General features: G+C 47.0%; 1 protein-coding gene across 1 annotated transcript in view; it reads left to right on the forward strand.

The window, feature by feature from the left end:
- The first annotated feature begins 440 nt into the window (after positions 1–440).
- The window catches only part of SMAD3 (SMAD family member 3), a 124,477-nt gene continuing 105,692 nt past the window's right edge, over positions 441–19,225 (forward strand). Inside the window, exon 1 of the mRNA XM_075346062.1 lies at positions 441–823. Coding sequence (XP_075202177.1) covers positions 618–823 — 206 coding nt within the window. The 5' untranslated portion in view covers positions 441–617. The remainder of the gene's footprint in view (positions 824–19,225) is intronic.

Raw genomic sequence — 19,225 nt, forward strand, 5'->3', positions numbered from 1 at the left:
GCACATAGCACTAGTGTTGGCCTTGCCCATCAGTGTGGTACCCTCCAGCGCCAGGTGCAGCCACCACTGGTACCATAGGCACAGCTTATCCTCCCAGGCGCGCTATTTGCAGTGTCCCATCCTACATTTTCCCCTTTATTACTGGCACCACCGAATAATAACTGCTGTGCACCCACTGTGACTGCAGCGGGCGGATATGTGGAAAGTAACGCAGTGAAGAACACACAGCCACCACCAGGCAAGGGAAAGTGACCAGAGGCCGCGTCACCGGGCGCATTAATCTCTCCGTCCTTGTCAGTCACTGTCAGCCCCGCCCCGTCGCCTACAGTAGCCTCTGGCCTATATACGATGCATGGAACGTGACGTCGCTAAACAGGGCGGGGCTACAGGGGTGTTTGTGGGACAAGGTGGGAGTGACCGGTGCCAGGGGCGGAGGAATACCCTGAGAGGGAGGGGAGGTGACGCGGCTCAGGCGGAGGGGGGATGAAAAGTTAGAAGAGAATTGTACCAGAGAGAGTGGAGAAGTGCGGGCGATGAGCGGCAGGTAGAGCTGCGGCCCCGGAGCACACCAGCCACTGACCCCCCGTGCCAGCCGCATCTTCCCACAGGGGGCTGCCATGTCCTCCATCCTGCCCTTCACGCCCCCAATTGTGAAGAGACTGCTGGGCTGGAAGAAGGGCGAGCAGAATGGCCAGGAGGAGAAGTGGTGCGAGAAGGCGGTGAAGAGCCTGGTGAAGAAGCTGAAGAAGACCGGCCAGCTGGACGAGCTGGAGAAGGCGCTGGCGACCCAGAGCATCAGCACCAAGTGCATCACCATCCCCAGGTGAGCGGACACATGCCAGGGTATAGAATGGTGCCAAAGAGTGCTGCCCCATCCCCAGGTGAGCGGACACATGCCAGGGTATAGAATGGTGCCAAAGAGTGCTGCCCCATCCCCAGGTGAGCGGGCACATGCCAGGGTATAGAATGGTGCCAAAGAGTGCTACCCCATCCCCAGGTGAGCGGGCACATGCCAGGGTATAGAATGGTGCCAAAGAGTGCTGCCCCATCCCCAGGTGAGCGGGCACATGCCAGGGTATAGAATGGTGCCAATGAGTGCTACCCCATCCCCAGGTGAGCGGGCACATGCCAGGGTATAGAATGGTGCCAATGAGTGCTGCCCCATCCCCAGGTGAGCGGGCACATGCCAGGGTATATAATGGTGCCAAAGAGTGCTACCCCATCCCCAGGTGAGTGGGCACATGCCAGGGTATAGAATGGTGCCAATGAGTGCTGCCCCATCCCCAGGTGAGCGGGCACATGCCAGGGTATATAGTGACTGGTGCCAATGAGTGCTGCCCCATCCCCAGGTGAGCGGGCACATGCCAGGATATATACTGACTGGTGCCAATGAGTGCTGCCCCATCCCCAGGTGAGCGGGCACATGCCAGGGTATATAGTGACTGGTGCCAATGAGTGCTGCCCCATCCCCAGGTGAGCGGGCACATGCCAGGGTATATAGTGACTGGTGCCAATGAGTGCTACCCCATCCCCAGGTGAGCGGGCACATGCCAGGGTATAGAATGGTGCCAAAGAGTGCTACCCCATCCCCAGGTGAGCGGGCACATGCCAGGGTATAGAATGATGCCAATGAGTGCTGCCCCATCCCCAGGTGAGCGGGCACATGCCAGGGTATATAATGGTGCCAATGAGTGCTGCCCCATCCCCAGGTGAGCGGGCACATGCCAGGGTATAGAATGGTGCCAAAGAGTGCTACCCCATCCCCAGGTGAGCGGGCACATGCCAGGGTATATAATGGTGCCAAAGAGTGCTACCCCATCCCCAGGTGAGCGGGCACATGCCAGGGTATATAATGGTGCCAAAGAGTGCTACCCCATCCCCAGGTGAGTGGGCACATGCCAGGGTATATAATGGTGCCCAAGAGTGCTACCCCATCCCCAGGTGAGCGGGCACATGCCAGGGTATATAGTGACTGGTGCCAAATAGTGCTACCCCATCCCCAGGTGAGCGGGCACATGTCAGGGTATATAATGGTGCCAATGAGTGCTACCCCATCCCCAGGTGAGCGGGCACATGCCAGGGTATATAGTGACTGGTGCCAAAGAGTGCTACCCCATCCTCAGGTGAGAGCTGGGGTGGGCACAGCCTCTATGCCAGGGTATATAGTGACTGGTGTCAATGGGTGCTGCCCCCATCCCCAGGTGAGCGGGCACATCCTCCATTGCAGGGTATATAATGTGTGCTGGCCCATCCCCAGGTGAGCGGGCACAGCCTCCATGGCAGGGTATATAATGTGTGCTGGCCCATCCCCAGGTGAGCGGGCACAGCCTCCATGACAGGGTATATAATGTGTGCTGGCCCATCCCCAGGTGAGCGGGCACAGCCTCCATGACAGGGTATATAATGTGTGCTGCCCCATCCCCAGGTGAGCGGGCACAGCCTCCATGACAGGGTATATAATGTGTGCTGCCCCATCCCCAGGTGAGCGGGCACAGCCTCCATGACAGGGTATATAATTGGTGCCAATGGGTGCTGCCTCCATCCACAGGTGAGAGCTGCAGGGCTGGGGTGGGCACAGCATCCATGCCAGGGTTATGTAATGACTGGTGCCAATGAGTGCTGCCCCTGTATACTGGAAAACGTATATAGCCGGTGTCCTAATACTTATCCCTGGAGATCACAACCTGTATCGGCATCTTGTGCATCGTTGCTGCCCTGAGCACCCCCCCCCCGGTGTTTGTGGTGTGGCCTTCAGTTATACTTTACCTCCCTCTATACAGCGGCTCTATATTCGCAGGGAAATAGATTGTTAAAAGTCTAAAGTTTTCTTTTTTTCTATCAGTTTTCTGTCTTAAAAAAGTTTCACGAGCGCTCAACATACTTTGGCACTTTTTAAACTTTCACAGCAACACATGATAAGTAAATGGGGCTTTGAGGAAAGAGGAGGCCACACGAGAATGGATTTGAATTTTAGCCTTTTTTTGTGCCCCTTGATAGGTCAGGCGCTTCTTACTTCAGCCCGCTTTTTATTGCGAAATCTCCTTAATTGGTGTAAAATCCACAGGTCCGGGCTTTGGCGCTGATCCATGCGTCCGCACTAGAACATTTCATTGGAGATTAGGGTCATTTTTTACTTTCCTCAAATTGAAGCCAAAAGTAGGAGTCACAACAAAACCTTGCGAGGTGACATCCTGGGGTCTTGTACAGCCATCATAGAGGTGCTTTTACGTATCAAAGATTTCTGGAAAACTCTCACACACTTCCCTGCATCACATCTATTGTGTGCAACTACAGCTAAGATGTTCCCAAAGGGGGATTCCCTGTGTTCTGTCACCATCACAGGTAGCCTTACATGGGGGTCCAGCTATTTTACACCAAACACCCACTGCCGGATGATCAGCATCACCACATCTCCTTGGCTGGGACACAACAGTAGAGACAGTGCTACTGTATTAGTTTTTCTATCAAATGCCAGTCAATTGCCGCCCTGTGTGGGCGAGTACTAGGCCCTCTATCTGGTGTATATAAGTGCGCGAAGGTAAAGAAGCCTCTACTAACGACGGGTTCTTTTACTAGTGACAGGTTCCCTTTAAGTTGAAGTTCCCCATGATCTTATTGCGGGGACCATGGCTTTGAGTATAATATGTTCTGTTGATGTGATATGCACATTTTTGGCTACAGACATAGCTGAATTTTCGAAAAATGGTTCTGGAGATTGGTATCTCCACAGGGAACTTCTGGAAGTTGTCAGATGCTTTACCAACACTTGGTGCTGATGAGGCATCTGATAATTATATGGTCCCAGTGATACAAACCATAGTAGATCTTTTGGCATTCTGAATTGCAAACTACTCCCTCTTCTATTTATACACTACTCACAAAAAGGTGGGGATATTTGGCTTACAGGTGAAATTTTATGTAAAATGTAAAAAGTTCATGCTTCAGTGGTATTTTATTATGAAAGTAGAACAATTAAGTAGAAAATGTCCTCCTCTCAAATAATTTATTGAAACAAAAGCCAACAGCAGTGGTGGCTATACCTCCCAAAAATGTCCGCGTCTCAATAACTTGTCATGTGGCCTTGACCATCAATTACAACTTGACAATGACGTCTCCTGCTGGTCACAAAAGGAGTTATTGTCTGTTGAGGCATGGCATCCCACTCTTCTTGAAGGAAGGCCCTCAAGTCATTGAGGTTCTGGGCTACAGGGGTATGAGCCTCTACACAGTGGCTCAGCTGATGCCATAGGTTTTTTATGGGATTCAGCTCTGGAGAAAGTGCATTGTCGTCCATGAAGATGAAATTAGGCCTGTGGTGTTCAGGTAGAGGCACAATGACTGGATTAATGATGTTATTCTAGTAGTAGGGGCTGCCACTGTACCAGTCACAAAGTGTAGAGCCGTTCTGTATTGACTAGACACACCTGCTCACACTGTAACACCTCCACCACCAAAGGATCGTTTGGTGATTACAGTGGCTGATGCATAGCGCTGTCCTTGACATTTCCAACATTTTTGGCGGCCATCATTTCTGCTCAGCGTACATCATTTTTCATCTTGAACAGCAGTAAAGCTCACTGGTCCAGCAAGATGATGACGCCTGTGCCTGGTCTGGTGGTCAGGTACCCTTGCAGGTCGTCTAGCATGCACACCATGTTGGTGTAAACTGTTTCGAATGGTCTGATGTGACACTTGGGTGCCTGTCACCTCCCATAAATATGCCTGAAGTTTCTAACACAAGCCATGGGAAAGCGTGTCCCCGTACTCTCATTGGAAAGTGGATAGCAGTAAGGCCTAAGACACACGGCACGAGCATCGGTGCGAGTGGAGTGCGATTAAAAAAAAATCACATTCCCCTCGGACCAATATTAGCCTGTGTGTCAGCGCACATGAGCGATTTATTTTCTAAGCCCTAATTGGACCGAGAAAACAATCGCAGAATGCTGCGGGTGTAATGCGATCATTGTTTCTCTCACACCCATTCAAGTGTATGGGGCAAGAGAAAAATCGCACTGCACTCGCGGTGCACCGGTGTACTGCGAGTGTAGGGCGAGAATGGCAATAGCCGGCTACGGGGGAGAGAGGGAGATAAATCGCTCCCTCCCCTCCTCAGTGCCTGTCCGTCCCTTGCAGATCGGACCTCAGTCACGGGGACACTCGCATGACACTCGGCTCTACTGTACTGCGAGCGTGAGCTGAGTGTCATGCGAGGGGATCACAGTAATCCCCGTGTGGCCCCAGCCTAATGGTGAGCTGGACTTATCTTTATATTTGAAGTGGTTCAATCTTCCTCCCCCCAAACTGCAAATTCGGCTACCATAGGTAATGCAGCCCCTATAAAAATCATGTCAGTTGCATACATTTTAGAGCTGTAGTTGCCCCCTTGCCTCGCCCCCCAAAAAAAAAAGTTATATGCAAATGAGGTTGTGTGACCAATGTCTCAAAGCGCTATTACATCTTCCGATTTGTATATCCACCACTGTCCGCAATCTGGACTGACGCTAACTTTCTTACAGTGACCGTGACCACTCACTAAACTGAAACCCCTGTTACTGCGCTTGCACACTGACACTGTTGGGGCCTGGCATTGAACTCTGTGTCAGTGTAGTTGAGTATGATCACACTCTGATCTATGGCTCCTGCTCACTACATAGGGAAATTAGCAAACAGTCAGCTTCAGAGACGAGCCGGAGATGGGAGCATGTCCGCACTGACACTGTGAGTGCACTGCTGGGCTCATACCGTGTCAATACACAAGCATAAGAACAGGGATTTGAGTTTAAAGGGAACAATGCTATTAACCTGCACATATGGGGCTAGTAACATTCTGAATTTGCACATTGCCTGCGCATTAAACCTTGCTGCCAGGAGGAAAAGCACTTTAATTGTCCCTGCAGCTTTCCGGTTTTAGTCACTGGGACGGCGCAGGCGCAGGTTCAGTCACCGCTCTGGGTATGGAGAGCGGCATCTGTAACCACACCCCAAATTGACTGACAGCTTCCTCTAATGCAGAGCGGCTGTCAGTCATTGTGGGGGGCCGGTTACAGCCGTCACTCTCCATACACAGAGCGGTGACTGAACCCGTGAAATTGGAACGCTGCCCAGAGGATTAGCGTTTACTTCCTCCTGGCAGCAGGGTTTAATGTTCAGGCGCCGGACTGGTTCAGAATGCTATTATCCTGCAGGTTAACCCCATATCCTCAGGTTAATAGCATTTTTCCACGTGACTGTTTCCCTTTAAAGGGGGATCTGAAACAAAAAATAATTTTAATCCTAAATCTCTATTTAATGTTATAATCTAATCTTTTTTTTTTTTTTTTTTTTTTGCAATAAACGTTTATTAAACATTCCCTATGTCCCCCTCACTACTCTAACTGGCTTTTTTTTTTTTTAAACCCACTTCCTTTTTTTTGATGACGGTAAATAGAGGTTTAGGATTAAAATAAATTTTAGTTTCAGAACACCCCTTTAAAGCCGGAGTCACACTTGGAAGAGACTGCCGCGAGTTTTGCTTTGCGTCACCCAGAATGACCTGCTGCTCTCCGGACAAGAACCTCTCAGCTGCATAGAAATACATGCAGCCGACCCGCTCCTGTCTGGAGAGTGTGCGGCCGTGCCGGGTGATGCGAGTGACTCCGGCCTAAAGAGCGCTCACTGTGAGTCAGTGGTGTCCGTCAAGCTCAGGGACCGTGCTAGATCTACTACTTGGAGGGGTTAACGGTGCACCGAGACATTGCCACGCCAACAGACATTTCCATATGGATTAACAGTGAATTTTTCACAACTGCAACTCTATAATGTATACTTTTTTTCTATGATTTTTTTCCAGATGTTTTGGTGCGTGTGTTTGCAGTTGGGGGTGACCGTTGACAGTTTTGGGCCTTGTGCGGCCATTCTCGGGCACCTTCTCTAGTGCATCTCTCAGGAAGCCACTTGTGTATTCTTGGGCATTGACCTATCACCCAAGGTGTCTGGGACTATCCTTGCAGCTTTCTGCGCTGTTTGTGAGAGGCAGGCACATAATCCCAGGCAGGCAGGGAGGGCATGTGAGTACATGCACAGGGCTGGATGGGGGGACAGGCTGGGCTCAGCGCTGAGAATAGTACACTTGTAAAGCTGGATTTTAGCCATTCTTCGCTGAAGGTATAATCCAATTAAAAGAATTTCTTTTCTCTAAATAAACAAACCCCCAGAGGTTATGTCATCTGTAGATTGTGTTCATTTATCAAGGGCACAGATCGCCTAATACAGTACCATCTACACAGGCACAAAACACTTTAAAAAAAATAAAATAAATAAAAAAATAAACAAAATGGCATATGTGGATTTTGCAGGAAAGCGTGAATGAAATACTCTTTGGTAAAATAAGAGTAATGCAGATTTGTACTTTCATGCTTCTTTGAGTCTGGAGGTGAGAACTCTACATTATTGTGTTATGGAAGAGGAGTCTTCATCTTAAAGTGATGCCATATCGCTATCATATGCCACTACTTTATGGTTAGTGGAGATCCGAGATTGAAAGAGAACCAACCAGCAGGATTTTCATATATAGAGTAAAGCCAGTGCTATACTGGTGCTAGGATGCTGAATGTAAGCATAGCTTTTGTTCAGAGATTGGATGTTTTATTTCAGAAATATGTGCAAGTTCCAGCAATGCACTGATATTTGATTGACAGGTGCAACAGGAAGAGAATGTGTGGGTTGGCTTTTGCTATCTATTCCAACCCCTGTCCGTCTGTCTGCCTGCCTGGCCTTCCTCCCCCTGTAGCCGTCATAGTGCGCAGGCGCTTGAATTAACGTCTATCATTTCTAAGTATTGCAGAAAACTCTTCACTAAGATGACGCCAAAGATAGCACTATGTGCAGGCTCAATCTTTGTAAAGACTGTCTTCCTGCATCGGGCCATTGTATGCGATATGCAAGGGCGTCGCATGCACGCTGACCTCCTCTGCTCTCGTTGTGACCGAGGGAGCGCACGTGGTCACAACAGAAGTGACCACCCCCGAAATCAGGTCACTGCAGACTGCACCCAGAAGAACATGAGCCGCACGCTTTAGAGGAGACCAGTGAGCTGATTTAGGGAGCGGTCTCCACTTCTGTTGTGACTGTGTACTCTCCCGCGGTCACGAGAGTAAAGGATGTGAGGTCCGACGCCATCTTAGTTAAGACTTTTCTTCAAAACTTACAAATGATAGTGTGCAAGTGCCAGAATTAACGTCTATGATGGCAACAGGCGGGGGAAGGCCAGGCATACACGGAGGCGGTAATAGATAGCAAAAGACAACCCACATATTCCCTTCCTGTTGCACCTGTCAATCAAATAGCAGTGCATTGCTGGAACTTTACTTGCACATATTTCTGAAATAAAACCTGCAATCTCAGAATAAAAGCTATGCTTACATTCAGCTTCCTAGCACCAGTATAACACTGGCTTTACTTTATACAGTTGTGCTCCAAAGTTTACATACCCCAGCAGATTTTTTTGATTTCTTGGCCTTTTTTCAGAGAATATAAATGATGATAAAATATTTTTTTCCACTCATGGTTAGTGGTTGGGTGAAGCCATTTATTGTCAAACTACTGTGTTTTCTCTTTTTAAATCATAATCACAACCAAAAACATCCAAATGACCCTGATCAAAAGTTCACATACCCTGGTGATTTTGGCCTGATAACATAAACAGAAGTTGACACAAATGGGTTTGATGGGTAATAAAGGTAACATCCTCATATGTGATGTGTTTGCTTGTAATCAGTGTGTGCATAAAAGCTGAGTGAGATTCTTGGATCCAGACAGACTCTTGCATCCTTCATCCAGCCACTGACCTTTCTGCATTGTGAGTCATGGTGAAAGGAAAAGAATTGTCAATGGATCTATGGGAAAAGATAGTTGAACTGTATAAAACAGGAAAGGGATACAAAAAGATATCCAAGCAATTGATGATGCCAGTCACCAGTGTTCAAACTGTGATTTACCAAATGGGAAATCAGGAGCTATGTAAAAAAACACAAACCACGATCAGGTAGACCAACAAAAATTTCAGCCACAACTGCCAGGAAAATTGTTCGGGATGCAAAGAAAAACCCACAAGTAACATTAGCTGAAATACAGGACTCACTGAAAACTAGCGGTGTGGCTATTTCAAGATGCACAATAAAGAGGCACTTGAAGAAAAATGGTTGCGTTCTCCATAGACTTCCATTATACTTGGTAAAGGAGTCGAGCCATGAAATACTGATGACCATACGGAGGAAAATGTGACTATTTTCCTGGATGAAGTACGGATGATTTTGCATTCACTCGTGAACAAGCTCATGAAAATAATGGAGAGCACTGATGCATGTGACGTACATGGTGCAGAGCGTGACTGTGCACTGACAATTCGCCGCTGTATGACATTGGTCCTATGTGCTGGCCCTCATATAAATTTGAGCAAAGTTATTATGTCATGTATGGGGCCTACCGAGAATTCCCAGGCAGATGATATCTGGAATAGAAAAATCAAGCAGATTTCCAAACGGATCATTTTGTTTTTCCCCGGTGATCTCTGAAGTTTCTGGCAGTGGCTTATTCACCACCTCTGAAAACTGAGCATGCATATGTATGGCCAGCTCCAATGTCTAAGGTCCCTTTCACACATCAGTTTTTTGCCATCAGTCACAATCTGTTGGCTCGACAGATCCGTCGCAGATTGTGGACAAACTGATGCTACGGATACGTTTTTCGACGGATCCGACTAGCTAGGGGCTCATTATAAATTGGCGCATGCTCAGTTAAAAAAAAAACTGAATCCGTCACCAGATTCCGTCATTTGACGGATTACGATGGATCATGCGCCCATAGGCTTTCATTCTACCAAACGACGGATGACGACGAGTCCATAGCTGTCCGTTTTTTCGACTTGCACAAAAAAAACGTTACTGTGGACGTTGTCTGCGTCCGACGGACAAACATTTTTCGACAGATCCCTCAAATGATGGATGAAATGTGAGACCATCCGTCGCTAATAAAAGTTGATGAAAAAAAAAGCGGATCCAGCGGCATTAGTCGCCGGATCCGTTTTTTTTTCAAAAGTCGACGGATTGTGACTGATGGCAAAAACCTGACGTGCGAAAGGGTCCTAAGGCCCGTGTGTACAGCAGTCGCAGGAACCTTGGATAACACCTTGTGGTTGGAGACGTCTGGTGGACTTTCTCTACCTCTGACGTGTGTTGTTGAACTATGTGAGTCAAGTGCGACTGTACATGGTGGTAAAGGTTTGGTCACGTGCAACTTGGAAGTTCATGTGTAAACCTTCTGTAGGAGAAACCGTGAACTATACAGATGTAAGTGGTGCTCCAGGCAGTGAGTGACATTGTCCTGTCCTGGACAAAAATCTGCATTTGAAAAGTTAACTGGAGTTCAGTTCAGTTAAAGGTAAGGTCACGAGGATGGGGGGCGAGGCGGCCGATTGCTGACTTTTGTTTTTTGTTTGGTGTTTAACAACTTAATTTTGCGAAACATCTCAAAATTGCACATAATGTTACAAATGGCCCCATGATTTTTGAAATAAAACAGCTATAGTGCAAAATCAAGTAATTATTTAATTACAAGCAATTAGTCACTTCTGTTGTCTGCTGTCATTGGACATCACTGGCAGGTGTCAAGCTACCATGACGTGTCCTTTAATTCTGTACTGGTACATGTATCCTGCCAGTTTGTATCCGCTCATTCCCAGGTGCAAGGCTTAAGCCTGCTTTACACGTTGCAATTTCGCATACGATTTCGTATGCGATTTGCAACGCCCCCGTCGTATGTGTGGCACGTTCAATTTGTTGAACGTGCCGCACATACGATTAACCCCCGTCACATGTACTTACCTTCCATACGACCTCGATGTGGGCGGCGAATGTCCACTTCCTGGAGTGGGAGGGACGTTCGACGTCACAGCGACGTCACATGGCAGCCGGCCAATAGAAGCGGAGGGGCAGAGCTAAGCGGGACGTAAACATCCCACCCACCTCCTTCCTTCCGCATTGTCGGCGGGAGCCGCAGGACGCAGGTAAGATCTGTTCATCGTTCCCGGGGTGTCACACACTGCGATGTGTGCTACCCCAGGTACGATGACTAACCTGACGTGCAATTCTAGAGAAAGGTACGATGTGTATGCGATGAACGTTTTACCGTTCAATCGCAATCGCACGTACCTGTTACACACTACAATGTAACTTACAATGCTGGATGTGCGTCACTTGCGACGTGACCCCACCGACACATTGTAAGATACATTGCAGCGTGTAAAGTGGGCTTTACTGTCTTCCCTTGGTACAAATCTATCTTGGAAGGTTGAAACTTTCCTCTATTAAGTGCTACCCAAGAGACTATATTCCCATGTCCAGTAATCATCCGTAAGGGCTGCTTCTCACTTGCGAGTTTCTCGCAGTAGAGCAATGCGAGAAAAACTCGCATTGGAATCGGACACATGTGAGTCAATGAGGCAGCTCTCATCTGCGATTTTTTTTTTTTTTTTTTTTTTTTTTTTTTTTTTTTTTTTTTTTTTTTTTTCTCAGTCCAAATCGGACCGAGAAAAAAATCGCAGCATGCTGCTTTTTTGCGAGTTTCTCGCACCATTTGTCCCAATGATTTCCTATGGAAGGGGATTAAAAGTAGGATCACACACGCGCACCAGCGTTCACATTTGCGAGTGTGGCAGTAACTTCGCTCATTAAATATTCAACAGATGAATGTGACATCACATTCCCAAAGGTAAATTAAATGACACATGTGTAATAGCTTTTAGATAATTAAGATGTTGCATGAAACTAGCATCGCAAACGCAACACACACGCGAGCAAAAAGCATCGCACTTGCGTTGCACTCGCACCTAACGTGAACTAAAATCAGCCGAGTTTTTTTCAGCCCAGTCGGACCGATTTTACTCGCATAGATGTGTTTCCACCCTAAAAACGGATCCAGCAGATTGTGCAAACACAACTTTCTTGTCCGTTTTGACAAAAAAGAATTTTTGCAGGATCTGGTTTGTTCTTTTTAATGTTTGCTATGGAAAACAGATCCATTATCTGGTTGCTATTTAGCCATGAAGTTTTTCTTTTATTTGTAAAGGATACATTATTTTTTTTTTTTTATTGGATCACATTCAAATCGAAGACCATTAGCAATTGGTTAACAAATCTGTTTTCCATAGACTCCCGTGTTAAACAAAACGCAAAGTTTTTCAAAACTGACAAAAGTTGTGTTTGCACAATTTTTTGCCAACGGATTGCTGCTGGATCCGTTCTATCGGATGATTACTGGACATGTGAACGTGGCCTCACATCTGGTTACAGCCAGGAGTTGGCGGTCCAGTTCCACATGCTTTACTTTTGGCACCGGTTATGTATTTGTGTTCATTCACCAGCGGATCGGGTATTGTATTTCCCGGTCTCATCCTCGGTCTTGGGTTTGTATACACACACTGCTCGTGTGTAGTAGGGAGCGGCTGTGGTGATACACGGGCGAGCCTTGCCCAGGTGTGGTAATACCGTAACTGCCTATAAGGACGGCGGGTTGTGACTCACAAGTTTTCTGGATAGGTTGTCTCTGCTAAAATGTATTGATGAGCATCTGCTCCGAGCCTTACTGAAATATCTTAGTGCAAGAAGAGATCTCATTGATTCTGCATGTGTTAGATCCTTGGATTGTTCATGTAGGGATGAAAAATCTACGATAAAGTGCACCAATCACCAGGTTTTTCTATATAACCTAAAGCAAGTGCTATACTGGCACTGTCAGGCTGATTCTATACATACTTTTAGCTGTCAGCTAGGATGTATAGGTTTTGAAACACAAGCAAGTAAAGTTTGTAAAATCATCAGCTGCCAATCTGTTGATAGCTGGGGTGGATATTCATAGTGATTCCCGCCCCCTGCCTGTCCATCCTCCCCCTGTTATTTATGCTAATTCTATTATAGAATCCTTTTACTAACTGACTAAAAGGACCTGTGCTGATGTCACACCCATGTGACCAGAAGGGCGGGGCCTCTGCCTACATAGCTGATACCAGGAAGCAACATTATTTGTCTGTTGGCTTAGGCCCCGCTCCTTCTGGTCACATGGGTATGACATCAGCACAGGTCCTTCTAGTCAGATGGTAAAACGATTGTGTAATAGAATTAGCATAAATAACAGGGGGAGGACGGACAGGCAGGGGGTGGAGTCACTATGAATATCCACCTTAGCTATCAGCTGTTCTGCAGCTGCTGCCATTCAAAAAGCTGCTTATTTTACAAACTTTACTTGTTTGTGTTTCAAAACCTATACATTCGAGCTGACAATTATAGGTATGTATAGAAGCAGCCTGATAGTGCCAGTAGAGCACTGGCTTTAGGTTACAGTGTATAGGGAAATCCTGGTGATTGGTGCGCTTTAAAGGACTTGTCCACTACTGTATAACCCCTCCTTAAGGCCTAAGCCACACGGCGAGAAAAACGGTGCAAGTGGAGTGCGATAAAAATCGCATTCCCCTCGGACCAATTCTAGCCTGTGTGTCAGCACACATGAGCGATTATTTTCTCAGCCCTAATCGGACCGAGAAAACAATCGCAGCATGCTGCAGGTGTAATGCGAGACTCTTTCTCTCGCACCCATTCAAGTGAATGGGGCGAGAGAAAAATCGCACTGCACTCGCGGTACACCGGTGTACCGCTAGTGCAGTGCGAGAATGGCAATAGCCGGCTATGCAGGAGAGAGGGAGAGAAATCCCTCCCTCCCCTCCTGAGTGCCGGCCCGCCCCCCACAGCTGAGGTCTGCTCGCACGAACGGACCTCAGTTGCAAGGACACACGCATGACACTCTGCTCTGCTGTACTGCCAGCACGAGCCGAGTGTCATGCAAGGGGATCGCAGTAATCCCTGTGTGGCCCCAGCCGAACAGCTGCAGTCTATTGTCAAAAATAAAAAAGTGGCTACTTGTCTCGGACCAGTACTGATCCTGAGGGCTCCCTGCAGTCTCGTGATATTGTTCTTTCACATGACCACTCCATCCAATGTCCTGTGACTACCGGACAGTGGAGAGCTCGCAGGAGATGTGCCGTTCGGGAGGTAAGAATACACTTTTTTTTTTTTTTTTTTTTTTTTTTTTTTATATTCAGAACTTTTATGAAAGTGTTGTCCACCCACCACCACCAAGACCGGAGATCTGTAGAGTCCCGTCTAAAATCACGCTTAGGCTATGTGCGCACTTACCGGATTTTGCCGCGGATTTTCCGCGGATTTGCTGCATGTTTCGCTGCAGAAAATGTTCATAACATCTCTGCAGTGAATCACCAGCAAATCCTATGGAGAAAAAAAATCCTGTGCGCACTGGGCGGAATTTGACAGCTGCATGTTTTGCTGCGGGAATCCCGCAGCAAAAACAAGTGCATGTCACTTCTTTTCCGCACATCGCTGCGGGATTTCACTCCATTGACTCAATGTTAATCATGAAATCCCGCAGGGAATAACGCAGGCAGCAAATTCTGTGCGGTTCACTGCGTTTTCCTGCGTTACTCCCTGCGGTATTTCGCGGTTTACCTCCGGTAATGTGCATCGCCTGTCTGCGGTTTTGCAGGGAAGTGATGTCATTACAGGAAGAGGAAGCGGAGCAGAGAGTAAACACAAACACAGATCACACACACACACATCACAGACATAGAACACATAGACACAGACACATAGAACACATATAGAAAGAAAACGGAAATATAGAAAAAAAAGAACGTGGGCTCCGCTGCATATTTACCGTCCAGCCGAGGTAAGCACACAGCGGAGGCCCGGTATTCTCAGGCTGGGGAGGGAGAGGGGCAGGGTTAATGTCCCCTGCCTCACTCCCCCTCCGGCAGCCGAGAATATCAGCCGCAGCTGCCCCGGCACTGTCGCATGCATTATGCGGCAGCACCGGCGTGTCCTCGGCTCTTCTTGCCACCGTGTAGCAGTGGTGGCAAGGTAATACAAGGGGTTAATGGTGATGGGGGACCACCGCCATTAACTCCAGGCTTGATCATGGCAGCGTCTATGTGACAGCTGACATGATCAACCCGTAAGTAAAGTGAAAAAAACACAGACACCGAAAAATCCTTTATTTTAAATAAAACAAACAAGCCTCGTTCACCATTTTATTAACCCCCCCCCAAACAAAGCTCCGGCGTAATCCATAGGTCCGACATAATCCACAGCTCCGGCTCCGGCGTCCTGCACTGCTGACATCCAGCCGCGACTGTCACAGACACAGGCTGAATGCAGCAGACAGCAGAGGTAATTACCGGTCATTTCCCACGGCCGCTAATGTGAACTCACTGCCGACCGTGGGAAATGCAGCGATCTGTCATCTATCTATCCTTCTATCTATCCCTCTATCTATCTATCCCTCTATCTATTCTTCTGTCTATCTACTATCTCAGAATTAAATGACTTTTTTTTTTTTTTCAATGTGCTTTATTGCATTGAATGCAATAAAGCACATCCCAACCCGCACGCGGCAATACCGCGAATAATACCGCGGTAAAACCGCGGCAAACCGCATGCGGTTTTCGGGTGCGGTTTCCCGCGGTTTTTTACCGCGGGTGCGGTAATCTTTGAGAGGATGCGGAATTTTCACAAGAAAATTACATTTCCCAGTGCGCACAGAGCCTTACACCCCCACTGCTGCATTCATTGTCTGTGAAACTGACAGGTAGCTGAGCACTGTGCATGCCTTTCTCTGACAATCACATAGACAATGAATTCAATGGAGGGGCACATGCTCAACCTCCACCCCATTCAGACAGTACTCTCCTATGTCAAAGGCAATAGACAGAAGGGGGCTGGTTTAGCAATTGAAAGAAGCTTTTCCGGTCCTTTGCTGAGTCAGGAAATTCTTTTCAGGACCAGAAGCAAAGCTGCCAGGACCTGTGATGGAGCAGGTTACTGGATGATGGCACACGTGGCCTAATTGATTACAAATATTAGTATACTGTGTGCCCACCTATATCCTGTCCACCGCCATTAACTTGAGAACGGCAGCAGCTATAGGCATAGAAGTGGTGTCTAGGTATAGTAAAGTAGCCATGCCCTACGCAATGAAACCACCTATAGCGCCACCTGGTGGAAAACAACGGAGTTAGCATTTTTATCTCAAACGGAACGAGAGAGAGAAAAAAAGTGAATTACAAAGTTGTAGAGCATCATCAATTCAATACGAATCGACACCTTGCATACAGAAATGCTGTGATTAGAACATGTAAAAGTCACAAGGCTGCGAACGTGAAGCGATACCTCATGGAGACCTTCCTACAAGTCATTGGGTATGGTGGCTGTGTGGCTCACCTGCCCTGATCCCATTGGACTTCTTTCTGTGAGGTCACATCAAACAGCAGGTGTATGCGACCCCTCCACCAACATTGCAGTACCTATGATGACGTATCACAGATGCTTGTGCAATCGTGTCACCTACCATATTGCAACATGCAGCAAGATACAGTATGCTGTGCAGAGTCCAGATGTGCATTGCAGCTGACGGTGGCCACTTTGAGCATCAAAGTTAAATGAGTGCCATATGCGTGACCAGCAGTCAATGTTTTGCGGGCATCATGGGTTTCATATCATAGCATTTCTGTATGCAAGGTGTCGATTCGTATTGAATTGATGATGCCCTGCAACTTTGTAATTCATTTTTTTCTCTATCTCGTTCCGTTTTCGAGATAAAAATGCTAAGTCCGTTGTTTTCCACCGGGTGGTGCTATAGGAGGTTTCATTGCGTAGGGCATGGCTACTTTACTATACCTAGACACCACTTCTATGCCTATAGCTGCCGCTGTTCTCAAGTTAATGGCAGTGGACAGGATATGGGTGGACACGCTGTATTTGACTTGAACTCTTTTCATGTGTCCAGGTGTCACGTGATTGTAGCAGATCCACTTTGAAATTAAAAAAAAACTAAAACAAAAACACTGTTTTACATACAGAGCAAAAATGATGCACACTTTAATTTTCGTCTTGCTTCCATTTTTCTTTTGTCTGTAATGGATCCATCTTTTCTAGCAGTAAACATTAAGGTTTTGGATATATGCGGTGCTAAAGATCGGATCCATTAAACGATGACGTTGATGATTCATATCTTAGACTTCAATATTTAAAAAAAAAATCACAAAAAACCATGGATCCAGCTGGTTTGGTTTTTATTAATTTTAAGCTATTTTTGATTTGAATGAAAAAATTGTTCGGCCTATATTCTCCAACTAAAATAAACGCAGCTGGATTGTTAAGTGGGTGACACTTTAGGACATCCCCATTTACATTAATGCATCCTGTACTAGATCACTTTGTCCATTTGTGGTATCTCAAAAGAGATCCAAAACTGGAAATGGCTACTAGTTATTTCAGTCACAGAGGCGCAGTGTACAAGTTGTGGCGGCTGTAACCGCGCTCCGGCACTGACTGACGGCTGGCTCTGTGGTACATCAGTGCTGAGCTGTTATCCAGTGCCAGGGTGCAGTTATTGCCCCCACCCTCTGTACACTGTACGGTGACGGACGCTGCGCCTCTATGACTGGAAGCCAGAGGCTGCCGGCAGGAATAAAGTTAATTCACCCCCGGTAGCTGAGCTTTCAGTGCACAGCATTGGAGCGCTATTAACCCCATATCTGCAAGTTTATAGCAATTGGGGACATGACTGACTCAGTTTAGTATTCTTAATTTTGGAAGTTATCTCCTTCCCTCGGACTTCCTGTTTTATTTGGGGACTTCCTGTTTTATTTGGGGACTTCCTGTTTTATTTGGGGACTTCCTGTTTTATTTGGGGACTTCCTGTTTTATTTGGGGACTTCCTGTTTTATTTGGGGACTTCCTGTTTTATTTGGGGACTTCCTGTTTTATTTGGGGACTTCCTGTTCATTTGGGTCCGACTGCTGGGAATCCAATCAATCTCAAGAATCAGAGCTCTGAAGATCCCCATGTAAATGGTGCTGCAGGGGGCCATGCGTGCTGCAGGGGGCCATGCGTGCTGCAGGGGGCCATGCGTGCTGCAGGGGGCCATGCGTGCTGCAGGGGGCCATGCGTGCTGCAGGGGGCCATGCGTGCTGCAGCTTCATTCATTTTCAATGGGACTTACGGAGATAGGCAGGCATTTCAATTCACTTTCCTTCTGTTCTCCCGTAGGAATGAATGGATCTCCAGAATGCATGATTGACCTCCTCTCCGTTCACATGGGGCTTTTCAGAGCTCAGGTTCTCAGAATTGGTGCGCATCCGAGCCTGTTGGACCCCAAGCAATTAGGAAATTATCCCCTATCTTATGGATATAAAATTCCAAACACTTGAGGATACCCCTTTAAGTGCTGTGTCACACCAAAAGCACTCATTAGCCAGAATATGCAAATGAGGCAATTACTGATGGACGTAGCAGCAGATAGAAGGTATAAAGGTGTCAAGAGATTTATATTTCCAAGACTTGCATATATACGTTTTCTGGAGGTGGGAAATTCCCTTAAAATATGTCAACCCTCTCTTAGTACGCCTTGAGCAGGTTAGTGAGTATAGGCGATCATGGTGTTGGTCTCTGTATATATACAGTACTTGATGCTATGTGATAATTGATGTAACAAGCCCCATGCCATCTGTTTGCCATAAGTTTATATCTTTGGAAATAGCAGATACTTTTATGAAGGTTGACTGAACATCAAACAGAAGCAGAGTTCAGCCGGAAAGCATTGACTGACACGTGGGGCCCTGACCCTACCACATACCCCCCAGGGCCGAGCTGCAGAGCGACTGTGAGGGAGGGACCCGGAAGTCTGGAGCGCGGCGTGTACTGGGCAGCAGACATTTCTGTCATGTAGAAGTCACTGACCTCCTGACCGGCTGCATTCATGTTGTTGTTGTTGTCTACTCTTCACCCAAAAATAGAGACAGGGCAGAGGTGACAACCTTAATACTCAGGTGAACGCCGCTAGCTGCAATGTTATCTACTGATATTTGTGTTTATTTTTGAAGCCGCAGCCATACACATAATGCAGCACTTCAAATGCTTAATTCTAAATTTCATGTCAAAAGGAATATTTTGCTAGATATCACTATAATCCGATTAATTCCAGTATCTTGCAAGCAGAAAGTGCCATTTTGGAATACAAGAGTGCCCCTAATAAAGGTGACTCAGTGGTTAGCACTGTTGATCTTCAATGCTGTGGTCCTGGGCTCAAGGACAACATTTGCAAGGACCTTGTATGTTCTCCCCGT

This window comes from Anomaloglossus baeobatrachus, chromosome 4 (genome assembly GCF_048569485.1).
Source record: "Anomaloglossus baeobatrachus isolate aAnoBae1 chromosome 4, aAnoBae1.hap1, whole genome shotgun sequence".
Lineage (NCBI taxonomy): Eukaryota > Metazoa > Chordata > Amphibia > Anura > Aromobatidae > Anomaloglossus > Anomaloglossus baeobatrachus.